Source organism: Myotis myotis, unplaced genomic scaffold (genome assembly GCF_014108235.1).
Source record: "Myotis myotis isolate mMyoMyo1 unplaced genomic scaffold, mMyoMyo1.p scaffold_m19_p_2, whole genome shotgun sequence".
NCBI lineage: Eukaryota > Metazoa > Chordata > Mammalia > Chiroptera > Vespertilionidae > Myotis > Myotis myotis.
This window is the reverse complement of record NW_023416324.1, coordinates 1813569-1827140: the sequence shown is the minus strand read 5'-3', so window position 1 is coordinate 1827140 and position 13572 is coordinate 1813569. Positions and strand designations below refer to the sequence as shown.

The 13572-nt window shown below is 61.1% G+C and overlaps 1 protein-coding gene across 5 annotated transcripts in view; it reads left to right on the top strand.

Annotated features, from left to right (window-relative positions):
* Nucleotides 1-4: 4 nt before the first annotated feature.
* The window catches only part of PLEKHG5 (pleckstrin homology and RhoGEF domain containing G5), a 45670-nt gene continuing 32102 nt past the window's right edge, over nucleotides 5-13572 (top strand). Inside the window, exon 1 of one of the 5 annotated variants that reach the window (XM_036348218.1) lies at nucleotides 5-1126. In XM_036348218.1, the coding sequence (XP_036204111.1) occupies nucleotides 1060-1126 (67 nt within the window). In that variant the 5' untranslated portion in view covers nucleotides 5-1059. Of the gene's footprint in view, nucleotides 1127-12528; nucleotides 12928-13572 lie in introns of those variants that run through there. The other 4 variants (XM_036348217.1, XM_036348214.1, XM_036348216.1 and 1 more) reach the window with 4 other exon arrangements.

The following is a 13572-nucleotide window of genomic DNA, read 5'->3' as shown; positions in this document are numbered from 1 at the left end:
ACATTGCCGGCGGTGTTGAACGCAGTGGCAGGTTAGTTTTTCTGTTTGGGCCCAGGTATGTGAGCTGAGAGAGGTGCCACCTCCTTTCTGGCTGTCTTGGAGTGTATTAGAGAAGGAAAATTTTGCTCCCAGAAAAGTTCAAATTAAGAAAAGAGAAGCCCGGGTCTGGGGCTGTAACTGCCTCTGGACGGTGCGAGCAGCTCCGCTCCCCGCTCCCCGCTCCCCTCCCAGGGCCGGGCCTGCCCCACAAGCTGGCTGACAGGCTGAGCCTGAACAGCGGCTGAAATAAACATGGGGCCATCTGTGCCGTGAAGGAAGGAGCATGTGCTGTTCGGGCCTCTGGGAACAAACGGCTTTGCTAAGCTAAAGAGTTCCAAGGCTTTGCCAGGAAGAGTTGGGCAGAGAGGGCTGGGCAGACTGCACTTGGAGTCCAGTCGGGGCAGCAGGTCCCCTGGAAGTGCCGGCGCTGAGTAAGCAAACAGCTGAGCCGGAGGACACTGTTGGGCTGGGAAGCCGCGGGTTGCCATGGTGACTGATGCCTCCGCGGTGCTCAGCAGACTGTGGCTTGGGTTTTTCTAATACTTTGGAACTGACTTGATCTCCCGGGTGAGCGTCTGCCGGGCAGGGAGAAGCCACGGAACTTGCAGGCCTGCCTCCTCGCCAAGGCGCCCCGCGGGGCTGCCGCCGGGACTGCAGACACCAGGGTCCCGGCGCTGCTTCCCGGGAAGGGAGGGACCCGAGGCGGCCAGCAGCCTGAGGAGTCTGCTCCAGGGCACGAATGGATGGAAAATCCAAGGGGAGAAAACCACCAGCAGGGGAACGCCGTGCAAACCGCGGCCAGGAAGCCCAGACGTTAGAACGTACAGCGCCCAGAGGGCCGGCCTCGCCGGGAAGCAGATTGGCGGGGCTGAGGGCTCCCGGGGCTGTGCAGACGGATTCCGCTGGAGGAGCTAGGATTGGGGTGAGGCTGGGAGAAGCCCTTCGCTGCAGAAAGGGACACAGACCTGGGGGCCTGGCACGTGGCTGGAGGGCCGGGCGAGGTGCCACCCGCGCTCAAGCATGAACTCGGTCCTCACAAAGTGCGGGTCTCCGCCTCGCGGCTGGCTCAGCCTCCGTCTGGGAAGCAGTGAGTATGTTTTCTTCTCTCTTGTCCAGAAAGGGGGGTCGATGGCACTGAGCCAGGAGAGAAGCCGGGGGCTTGGAGGGCCACTGGGTCCCACGCCTGCTGACTCGGTCTGGACGCTTTAAGAAGCCCCCCTACAGGCTGAGCCGGGATTGTCCCCACTGACCTGGGGGTTCGTGAAAGTGGGGAAGGCAGGATGGCCCAGCCCGCTGAGGGTCAGCCCTCAGCCCTGACCCCATTGCGAGGATGGCACAGATGTCGCGGTCTTCTGAGCGGGCAGAGCAGGGAGGCTCCCCCCACTTCCCAGGAAGGAGAAAGCAAGGTCTCTGCTGAGGGGCTGCTCCGCTGGCTGGTGAAGGGCATAGTGGGGAGGCGCCCAGGACCCGTCACATGGCCACATTCTGTGCATCACAGTCCTGTCCTATCGCTAGGTTTTGAGTAGGTTCCCAACTTGGCCTTTAGCTATTTGTAAAGGCGCCGTGAGCACTGGCTGGTGTTGCCAAATGTTTAGAGCACCAGCCCACACACCAAAGGGTCATGGGTTTGATGCCCGGTCGAGGGCACGTACCTGGGTTGCAGGGTTGATCCTCGCCCCCAAAATTGGGATGCATGCGAAAGGCAACTGATCAATGTGTCTCTCATATCAATGTTTCTCTTCCCCTCTCTCTACTCCCTTATACCCTCTAAAAACCAATGGAAAAAATAACCTCGGGTGAGGATTCACAACAACAAAAAGGGCCATGAGACTCCCCGACCCGTCAATGTCCTCTGTGCCGTACGCCATGACGCATCGGAGTGTGGAGTCAGGACTAGTGTTTCTGGGATCAAAGAGTCTTCTAGCACCCCAAAATCAGAGCCCTGGCCCCAGACACCCCATCCCTGACCACAGAGCAATGACCTGGCCCCGGTGGGTAGCAGAAAACGGCCACCAACTCTTCTTCAGCTTGATTGTGCCTGTGAGCCATTTATTTATTTGACAAATGTGAATGTGTCATAGCTAATCACTTAGCAAATATTTATTGAACACTTTTTTTGCTGTTAATCTTCACCCGAGGATATTTTTTTTTTTGATTTTTTAGAGAGAGAGGAGGGAGGGAGGGAAGGGAAAGAGAGAGAGAAACATCGATGTGAGAGAGACATCTGTTGGTTGCCTCCTGCACAGGCCCTGGCCGGGGATCAAACCTGCAACCCAGGTATATGCCCTTGACCAGGAATCAAACTCTAGACTCTAGTGTGGGCCCGACACATTGAGCACTTACTGTCAGGCATTGTACAGGGGTTGGGAGATGCTGGTGAACGAGATAAATGCCCGTTTGAGAAGCTTAGTGACTAATGAGAGATAAGGGCTTGTAAACAGGAATTGAGAGGTGGTTCATGTTAAAACACAGTGATTGTGGGGTGATGACTTCATCCCTGAATGATAACCCTCTTAGAACACCCATCACAGGGGTTTTCTGCAGCAGTGACATCACCTACAGGGCAAACCGAAGTCAGCTGGGGCGGGAGGGGGGGGGGGGGGGGGGGGGCCGAAGGCACTTCAGGGAAAGAGGATGACAGGCAGGGGGTCTGTGCGGTGGGACGGGGCTGTCCATGGGCTGATGTTCGAGGACGGATGGGGCGCTGTGGGGAGGGGGGCAGAGATGGGTGGTGGAGAGGTTGGGGAGCATCTTACTCCATTCAGACTCCACGCCGGCGGCAACGAGAACTGAAGGTTTTTCGCAGGGTAGGTGGCGTGGTCTGGCTGGCCATTTAGGAAGCCCCTTTTCAATAGCAGTTTGGCGGGTGGACGCAGGAAGTTTGGGGAGGAGAGTCTGGCAAACACAGAGCTGAGGGGCCGGGAGCCATCGCAGGAGCGCAGGTGCAGGGGGGGCGTGTGCGCCCTCAGCAGCATGTGGACCCGCGGTCGCCAGCCTTTCGGACCTCACGGACCACCAGGGCCGCTGATCTAAACAAATGGGATACACGCACGCACGCACACACGCACACATGCGCACACACATGCGCGCGCACACACACACGCGTGCGCTCTCGGTTCTGCTTCGCAGAGCGATGTATTTTCATTGTGAAATGCTCAAACAGTACCTAGAGCAGTGGTTCTCAACCTTCCTGATGCCGCGACCCTTTAATACAGCTCCTCATGTTGTGGTGACCCCAATTTCATTGTGACAAATTGAACATAATGAAAGCATAGTGATTCATCACAAAAACAATATGTAATTATATATGTGTTTTCCGATGGTCTTAGGAGACCCCTGTGAAAGGGCTGTTCGACCCCCAAAGGGGTCGCAACCCACCGGTTGAGAACCACTGACCTAGAGAATGAAGCCACGTGTCCTCCAATTTTCTGTTACTTCCAGTTGTAGCTCAAATTTCCCCCCATGAATATAACACACACATGCTACCTGTGTGTGTGTGTGTGTGTGTGTGTGTGTGTGTGTGTGTTTGTAAACTTTCTGAACTAGTAGAAAGTGCAGTTTTGCAATTGTTTTCTTCAATTAATACTCTATTTTAGACATTTAAAAAATGCCAGCACAGAAAAGCCTACCTCGTTTCTGAATGGCTTTCTGAGATGTGGATATGCCTCACTTTCCCTCCGGCCCTCTGGGAGCGGACAGCTAGTTCCAGGTGTCACTCCTGTGAAGGGGCCGCAGGGAGCACCCTCACCCCTCCCTCCGTGCCCTAGTGAAGCAGCACCCAGAGAACCAGGTCCCGGAAGGGGAGCTGTAGGTGGGAGGGTGCGAGCATCTTGCATTGTAACGATATTCCCAGGCCGTCTTCCAGAAGCCTCTATTTCCCATCAGCCCACATTCTGGCCCTTCATGTGCTCTGTCTGGTCATCACTCCCGTGGGCCTGTCCCAACATAAGAGGGTGGTGGCTGGCAGGTGTCCCCTGACATGGTCCCCAGGCATTCCTCTCTGTCCACTCCCATTACTAAAGGCTGTGGCTCTCGCCGAGGTGCAAGGACAGCCGCAGGCTCTGACATCAGGCCTCTAGGACTTCCAAGGTGGAGGGTGTGTGGGGCACAGGGTATGCGGGACACAGGGCATGCAGGGCGGAGGGCAAGCCTGGCATAGATCAAGCGGCACCCGGCCTGAGCTGAATCACAGCACTCCTACTCACTAGCGATGGGGCTGAGACAAATCACCAGCTTGCCAAGCTTCCATCTCATTGTCTCTGAAGGAGATAATAGTAGAGTCTACTGCTCAGGGTCATTGTGGAGATGAGGTGAGGTGGTAGCTGAATCTGTGGCTGATGACGCCAGGATCTCCTTTTGCGTGGGTGTGTTCTGTCAGTTTCCGTCATGGGCTGGTATGTACTTGTGTGCCTAGTTATCTTTGACTGTGTGCTGGACATTGTATTTTAAAAATTATTTTTAAGAACCATTTGAGGCCCGGGATGCTAGAGGGTTTGCATGTGCTTGTGCTATATGCCTGCAGACACCACCCGTCGTGAAGACCTTGATCCAATTCAAGCCTGAGGCTCCCGGGACTTTCAGCTCGTTCCCCTAGACCAGCGGTTCTCAACCTGTGGGTCGAGACCCCTTTGGGGGTCGAACGACCCTTTCACAGGGGTCGCCTAAGACCATCAGAAAACACATATATAATTACATATTGTTTTTGTGATTAATCACCATGCTTTAATTATGTTCCATTTGTCACAATGAAATTGGGGGTCACCACAACATGAGGAACTGTATTAAAGGGTCACGGCATTAGGAAGGTTGAGAACCACTGCCCAAACCCATACGGCCAGTCAACGCGAAGCTCGGTCTTCCCACTCTTCCTGCAGGACGGAAAGATCCTGTGAGGGCAAAACGGTCAGCGAAACCTCCCTGGTCCTCCCCTTCTGCCTTCTGGCTGGTTGATGTTTGTAAGATTTTGAAGAACGTTGTTCCATTCAGCTCTTTTTTCCCAAGTTGGAAGGTGGGTCTTATTCGCCCAACCCCCCCCTGCAGGGAGCAGGCCGCGCTGAAGGCGCATTGTCTTTCTGTGGCTGTAGACTCTTAATGAGGTGGAACGGAGGCTTTCCGTGGCCTCTCAGCCACTAAGGGTCAGGACGTCCCCAGGACACCCTTCGCTTTCCCATTTTCCACAGTCGCTCCTGTGATCGCAGCCTTTCAACAGCCAAGCCAGATCACAGCCCTTCTCTGTCAGAGCCTCCAGGGGCTCCCGTCTCACTCACAACAAAAGCCCAGTCCTCACAGGCCCTTCCGGGCCCTGATGCCCTGTCACCTGCCTGACTTCTCTCCTCCCGCCGCTGTTGACCCTGCTCCAGCCACACTGGCCTCCTTGAGGTCCCTCAATAGGGTACCAACTCATCCTGGTTTTAAAACTGTAATTCCAGCCCTGGGCGGTGTGGCTTAACAATTAGACCGCTGGCCCGTGCACTGAAGGGTCGAGGTTTCATTCCCAATCGAGAGCACACACCTGGGTTGCAGGTTCAATCCCTGGCCCTGGTCGGGGCACATGGGGGAGGCAATCAATCAATGTGTCTCTCACATCGATGTTTCTCTCTTTCCCTCTCTTCCACCCTCCCTTTCAGTCTGTCTGGAAATTAGTGGAAAAAATATTCTCGGTGAGGATTAGCAAACAAGCAAATAAAGACAAAACTGACACCCCAGTGTCCTGGGAGGCCTCTGGGTCTGGGGCAAAGGGGAACAGCTGTCACTTCACCTCGAACACAGGCTGGGCCTCAGGGCCCCAGGGCCTTTGCACTTGCTGCCTGAGATGCTGTTCTTCCCAGACAACTGCCCCACCTCACATCATTCCTGCCTCTGCTCATCATCTTCCTCACGGACCATCCAAAACAATTGCACGTGCAGACGCAGACACACACAGAGTCACTCTCTGCCTTCACCCGCTTCATTTTTCTTGAGATACAAATGAACAGGACGCAGTTAGCACCTGTCTGGGACCGGAGGACCCACCTTCGCTACAGCACCCTGACAGGCTGAGACCCAGCAGCCGCCCTGCCCGGGAGCCGCCTCCCTCGGCTGGGCCGCATCCTGGGCTGGGGGAGGGGGGTCCGCTGGGGCAGCCTGGGCCTCTGCTGGGGATGTCCCAGGGGACGGTAACGATGTTCTCCAGCATCAGCCTCCCGATGCGCTGGCTGTTTTGGCAGTCAGCTGTCCTGGGGTCCGGCCTGTCTTCCCTGTGGTCAGGAGCCTGGCCCAGAAGCCTTTGTTCCTCGCACAGACTTGGCCCTGGAGGAGGCCCAGCCTCGCAGTCTGTCTGGCCAGGTTTAAAAGGCGGCGGCGGCCGGCGGGGAGGCTGGACCGTGGCCACCGTGCCGCGGCCACAGACAGCGCAGCGGAGGCAGGCCTCCTTCCCCCTCTCCCCGACCCAGGCTGGCAGCCGACTGACCGAGCACTGGGTCAAGCCTGGGTCTCGGCTCCTCCTGGCAGGGGGAGGGGGTACATCTGACCCCAAGCTTGGCGTCCAGGCCTGTGGGCTGCCCTCTGAGCGGGTCCTTCTTGGAGGCAGGGAGCCCAGCCACCTTGGCCTTTGAGGTTGCGGTGGGCCCGGCTGGATCACGCCTTCAGGTATTGGGAATCAGCCCTGGCGAGAAACGGTGGAGAGTTGACCCAAGTTCAAGTCCACAAGCATTCCTCTGGCTCCTGCCTGGGCCAGCGGGGCCTAGGCCTGCATTCGGGGGAGAATGAAGCCAGCAGCTGCCTTCAAGGGGCTCCCAGTCCAGACAGAGCCCGGACCCCGCTGTTCCAGGGTGTGGCCGGCAGCAGAACAAGGGCCCAAGGGCGGGTTCCACACCATTGATCCGCCAGGAGCGGTGGCTGGGGCGGGGTCCCAGAGGGTCTGAGCGGCCATGCCAGGGGGGTGGCAGGTGTGCAGTCCAAGTAGTGACTTCCAGGTTTGCATGTGTGCTTGATTGGAGGACACTGGCCTCGGTGCCCCCGCCGGAGCAGACCTGAGTGTGAGGCCGCTGCTGTAGTCAACTCGGCGGATCCCACCGCAACCCTGTGAGGTCGCCGCTGCCCAGGTGCGGGGACGGAGGCCCAGAGAGGCTAAGCCACTTGCCCACGGTGACACAGCTGACAGGGGCTGGAGCTGGGATCTGAGCTCAGGTGCCAAGCTCCATTTCGGAGGCTGACATAGCAGGGGCGAGAGTGAGGCAAGGCGGGGCCCAGACAGGATGGTGGTGACCTGAGCCGGGGCCAGGGCCGGGGCATTCTAGGGGCAGAGCTGAGAATGGCGTGGGCAGCTGCTCTGTGGCCAGCCCGGCTCAGGCTGCACCTGTCCTGGGCTGTGGTGGGTGAATGGGTCTGTGACAATGGTCAGGCCCGATGCTGGACAGTGACTGTACCTCCCACCCCATCGTTGCCTGGGTCTGAGTGGCCTGTTGTCTGGCTGTCCCCCACATTCAGGGGAGCTCAGGGAGGCACTCACTTTCCTGAGACCTGTGGCCAGTGGCTTAATGGTCAGGGAGATTGTCCAGTTGGAAGGGCTCCCAGATTCCCAACATAGGAGGGACCCTGGGGGAGGGAGGTGCTCCGGACTCAAGGTCAGGATGCTGTGGGCAGGAGGGCCACTGACTGGACCCTGGCACCCATGGAACTTAAATACGGTGGCCGTGGAGAGAGCAGCGGGTGACATGGAGCATGGTGGGGAGACTGCAGCCCCTCCCGCCCCCTGCCTGACCCCCAGCTTCCTGTGCTGTAAGATGGGGGTGATCTCACCCTGATCCGTGTGGCTCAGTCGGTTGGAGCGTTGTCCTGTGCACTAGAGGGTTGCACGTTCGACTCGGAGTCAGAGTGCGTGCAGGGGGGAACGGGGGGGGGGCGGGGGCAACCAACTGGTGTCTCTCTAGTCCAGTGGTTCTCAACCTTCTGGCCCTTTAAATACAGCTCCTCATGTTGTGACCCAACCATAAAATTATTTTCGTTGCTACTTCATAACTGTCATGTTGCTACTGTTATGAATCGTAATGGAAATCTCTGATCTGCAGGATGGTCTTAGGTGACCCCTGTGAAAGGGTCGTTCGACCCCCAAAGGGGTCGCGACCCACAGGTTGAGAACCGCTGCTCTAGTCAATGTTTCTCTCTCTCTCCCTCTCTGTCTCCTTTCCTCCCTCTCTAGAATAGAATAAAATAAAAATAAAAAACAGAAAGATGGGGGTGATCATAACACGGCGACAGGATCGTTGGCACACAGGGCCTGGCACACAGGGGGACTGGCAACGTCAGGGTCCCTCCTGTGTGCCCACCAGGAGCCAGAAAACTGAGACAGGGTCCCTGGCCCAGCCGAACCTCGGCGTCTGAGGGGATGGGAGCAGTGCGAGCTTCCCTGCCCTGGTCCAGGGCCCAGGCCATGGTGCTGGTTATACACATTCACACCTCCAGGGCTGGGAGGGGGCTGGGAGGGGACTGGGGGGGGGCCTCAGACCAGAAGCCTGCAGGAGCCACTCAGGGGACAGAGCAGACACCACGGGCCTGGGCCCTGCTGTGCCTGGACATAGTCCCAGCTCCAGGGAAAATTTAATGGAAAATAAGGCCACATGGGCAGCACAGGGCCGTGGGGTCGCCTCCGCCCCCTGCATGGGGAGTGCAGCCGGTCTGGTGGGCTGAGCGCCACGGTAGCCTGGGCTGGGGGTAGGGGGGTTGTGGGGAGACGGCCCGGGCTGGCTTGAGGCCAGGTAGCTGCGCCCAGATTTCCACCCGCACCTTCCACATGGCTGGGCCCACAGGTGGCTGAGGCTTTGGCCCATGTTTCCAGTCTCTGGAATGGTTTGCTCTGCAAGGAAGGGTCTGTGCCACCCACACCAGGCCCTACTGTCTACCCCTCCTACCGGTGCCGGCCGGGCACTGGCCTCCCCCCCCCAGGGCCCCCCCCCCCGGGCCCCAACGGGCGGTGGTCCTGGAGGGTCCTTGGCCAGCACCCTGGCAGGTGGGGACAGAGTCTTCTCCTTCGCCGGAGCTGGGCGGGGGGTGGGCGGTGGGGGGTGGTCAGGGACCCGTCCTCTTGGGCTTGGCCGGCGGCAAAGGCTGGTGGTGGGGGGGGGGGCTGGGTTACATAAGGGGCCTCAGGCTGCCTGGCGTCGGCTGGCGTCGGCGCTGCAGCCCCACCTGGGAACACTTAACACAGCCCAGCCGTGAGGCTGCTTCTCACGCGAGCTGGCGGCTGGCACTGGGCACTGCCTGTCGTCGCCAGCTCTGCTCCCAGCCCCACCCCCCCCCACACACAGCTGGCACTCCGGCTGCCCTGGGGGTTCACACAGGCCTCCCCGAAGGTCAGGAGGAGGAAAGGATGTGGTTGCCAGCTCCTGGGGGGCTCAGGGGACCACAAGGGTCATGGTCAACCTTGCCTGGGAGAGGGAGTGCGAGGGGCAGGCCCCCTTGTCAGATTGCAAGGACGCCCCCTCTCCCCCTTCTCCCCCCACCAAGTCTGCGTCCCCTGCTCTCTGCCAGGCCGCTGCGGAGCCCGGTGAGCAGGGGCTCCTCCCTAACCCACGCACAGATGTGGAATCGGAGCCTTCAGCTGCCGGCCAGTGAGGCCCAGGGAGGGCCCTCAATGGGTCCCACCCCTTTGGGAGCTGCCCTCAGGGAAGGGGTCTCCAGGGCCGGTGAGGGGAAGGCGTCTGGGGCTCAGCCAGGTCCCTGATGGCCGTGGCCGTGGCTGGCTGGGGGAGACGGGGGGGGGGGGGGGGGGGCAGGCAGGGAGGGTATGACAGCGATTCAGGCCACCTGCTCCTGTTCCCCTTTCAGCCCCTTACTCAGCAGCTGTGGGGCTCTCCAGCCTCGGGGCACTTCCGCCCTCAAGGAAACAGCTGACTTGCCAAGCTCGCCCCTCCTCTCGCCCAAGGCGCTGGCCAGGCCCTGGATTAAGCAGCCCCAACACTCCAGGTCGGCGTCCCTCTGTCTGTCCTGGTCCCAGCCAGTGGCCTCCTGGCTCCGCTTACAGGGGCATTGGAGGCAGGGCGACGGGCAGGAGCGGGCCTGGGCCCGGGAGGCGGGGCTCCCAGCTTGGACCACCCTGACCACCTTAGGCCTTGGGCTGCTCACCCGCAGTGACTGTCATCGAGGCCAGGCCGTGTGGCTTGTGCCTGGCACCCTGTTAATTGTGGGCAAGTTACCCCCCCTCCGCCCCTTCTCAGCCTCTGCCCCCCGGTCCTGGGATGACAGTCCCGCCTCATGGGCTGGCGTGAGGGTTAAAGGAGAGAACGGATGAGCAGCGCTCAGCACGGCCTCTGGCCGGTGTCAGCGGAGCTGTCATCACTCCGCCCGCGGGGGCTGGGGCACAGCAGCACGCAGGTCAGCCATGCCCACCCGCTGTCTCAGCCGATGAAGAGACCCCAAGTCTGAGCAGCACCGCCAGCCGGCAGCCCTTGGTTTCCTGGCTCCCCCAGCCCCGTGAAGGGCCTGCAGGCCGCCCTGTGCATGTGCTCGGGGAGGAAGGAGGGAGGCGGGGCGGGAGACCTCCAGTCTGGATAGAGGAGAGGGGGCGCCTCTGTGGGAGCCGAGGGGACATCCAGGCGGAGGACTGGCCGTAGCCAAGGCGGGGCGGTGGGAAGCAGGAGGCACATTTGGGGACAGAGAGAACCGGGGGATGGGGCTCATGCGCTGCGAGCGGGGGAGGGAGGGCACAGCTGGCCCCTGTCGCTGGGTGTATGCAGGGGGCAGGGGCTCCTTGTGTCCAGCCCAGAGCTGAGGGTGGGGAGAAATCATTGCCACCACCCCACCCACACGAGAGGCTGCACTGGGGCTGGCTGTTCTGAAACCATAACCCAGAGCGGCCCACCAGGCCCGGCACAGAGGCATTGGGCTGGGTAACTCCGGGACCACCCCCCACTCTGCAGCCCTGGCCTCAGGTGGGTGGGCACTGAGACGAGGCCGTGGCTGCTGGGGACACATTGCCTCACTCCCCAAGCTCGGCCTGACACCCCCACACTGGCCACTTGCCCGTGGACACGAGGGGGGCACCCCCAGCCTCTGGTGAGCTCAAGCCCAGGCCGCGTGGGTGCCAGGGATCAAGGACCAAGGAGCCTGCGTTTGTCCATCCCTGGCTCTGAGCCTGAGGAGGAGGGGAGGTGGGCATATGGTTTGAATTACTCCGCTGCCTCTTGGCATCTTAGCCCTCAGCTAGGGGTGTGCAGGCTGCCTAGACAGCCACCCACCCCCTCCCGCCCCCGCAGCCCTGGGCGACCCCCCTGGAGGGCAGAGCCCTCTGCTGCCAGCTCTCCCCGCCTGGACCTCCTGCCTCCCTGTCGCCAGGCGCCTGGTAGGTGGGGTGCTCCTCTCTGCCCCCGCTCGGCCCCCAACGCCAGGCTAGCTCCTCGGGGCCTGGCAGGCTGCGGGGTGCAGAGGGTCAGTCAGAGGCGGCTCAGCAACATGAGGCCAGGCCTCTGCCCTCTGACCGCCCAGCCTCCTCCCCTAGGTGGCTGCCCGGGCCCCCGAGTTGGCTTTGAAGCCAGATGCTCCTGGGTTCAGGTCCAAGTTCGGCAGCCCATTCGCTGAGCCCATTGGTTTCCCCATCTGCGCCACCGGACAGTCCTGCGTCCGTGGGGGACGGGGGAGTGCCAGGCCGGCCTTCCTGAGCACCAGGGCAGAGGTCTCGCCCCAGGGCAGCCATCAGTCTTCATTTTTATCTTTTAACTAGATAAAAGTTTGCTGTTTTTACAAGGTTTTGGAATAAATGGACTGGTAACTTTCATTTTTTGCATAGCTGGACTTTTTATTCTTCTGATGGTTCTTTTTTGGGTGGCTTGTACCCCTAAGCTCCTTCATCCACCAGCCCTTCCGACCCCTCCATTCCCACCCTGTGCCCACAGTGCAGGGGGCACCGCAGCTCTGTACTGTCGGTGCCAGAGGCTCTGTGCAGGAGTTCCACCTGCCCCGGGCTCCCTGTGCGGCGCTGCCTTTGGTGTGGGTGACGAGTCCAAGGAGGGAGATGGGTGGAGGGCAGCCGGGTGAAGGGGGGGCAGCTGGGTGAAGTGTGGCCAGCCTAGGGAAGGGAGAGGCCTTTGACAACAGCCCAGAGGGCAGATGCTGGGCTCACTGGCAGCCTGAGGGCAAGGCCTGGGAGGCAGCTTCTGCCCTCTGACCCCTGGGGCCTCCTCCAGGCCTTTGCTCAGAGGCGCTGGGACGCCTGCCTTGAGCTTCCCAGGGAGGGTGCCTGATGGGGCAGCGGAAGACAGCTCTGGGGTCACCCCCTGGCACCCTCATGGTACTTCCTCTCCTCATTGAGAAACCCCTGCAGGGCTCAGCCAGGGCTGGGGCTGGGGTCAGAGGTCAGGGCCAGGGGGCTGGGATTGCTCCTGGGGCAGCACATTTTTCTCCTCTGAAAACTTATCTGAGCAAAGAGACCGCGGAACAATCGCACTCTTTTCCGGCCTCTGCGTCCCCAGACGCCAGCCCATCCCCTCCGTGGGGGCTCCGAGGGGGCCGGGAAGTGGAAATTTGTAAAATGTCTGTAGGAGGGGAAGAAAGGCGCTTTGTGTGGGGCCGGCCCGGCCATTGGTCAGCTCCGGGCCCCCAGCCGCTCCCAGCCGCTCCCTCCCCGGGGAGGCTGAGCTCGCAGCCCCAGGCCGGACCCAGGGTCCCCACAGCCCCTCTGCAGCCCTTGTGCCCACGGCGTCCAGGCCTCGGGGACCCAGGTCCCCGGGGCCGCCCGCCTCTGAGGGCACGGGCCTGGTGGGGAGGCCTCGCCGGGCCCCGGCATGTTCCTCTACTGGAAGAAGCGGGGCGCCTATGAGCTGGAGGCGCTGCCCAGCGCCCTGGCCGGGCTGGAGCTGGGGGCCGTGGAGCGTTTCTCCTGGAGCTCCACCCTGGACATCATCGAGGACCTTGGGGGTAGGTGTGGGCCCCTTCCCAGGGGCGTCAGGGGCTCCCACCTGGTCTACCTGGCCGCCTCCCTTTGGTCGGAGCCTGCGGCTGGCACCGAGCACATGCCGCTGTCAGTCACTCGCTCAGCCGGGGTGTGGGGACCAGAGCCCCCCCGAGAGCCGCTGCTGGCGGAGGCGCGGGGCCCCAGCATGAGGACCCTGAGGGCCTCGGCAGCCGGGCGGGCGGGCAGTGTGGGCCCCGACGGCTGGGCTGGAGCAGGGCCGCCAGGGCGCTGGCTTCAGGGCTGGGCTCTGCCTCTGTCCTCCGTTGCCAGGCGACGGGACGAGGTCTTCTGGGCCGTTTATGTCCGAGGCTCCCGACACCGGTCATTCCCCCCCAGTCCCTTGCAGACACAGGGGTAGGTGTCTCATTCTCCCTCCTGCAGACAGAGGTGAAGGCCCTGGAGGGGCAGGACAGCTCGTGGGGACGCTGAGGCACACAGACCGCATGTGGGTGCCGACCTGGCCTTCTCGCAGCCGTGAGACGCTGGGAAAGCCGTGTAGATGATGCCAGTGGCGCCCTGGGGTGGCGAGAGGACTCGCTGGGGTGACACAGAGCGGGCACAGTCCCTGCGGGATGTTATTATTGCCAACTAACCCGCGGCCGGCAGAG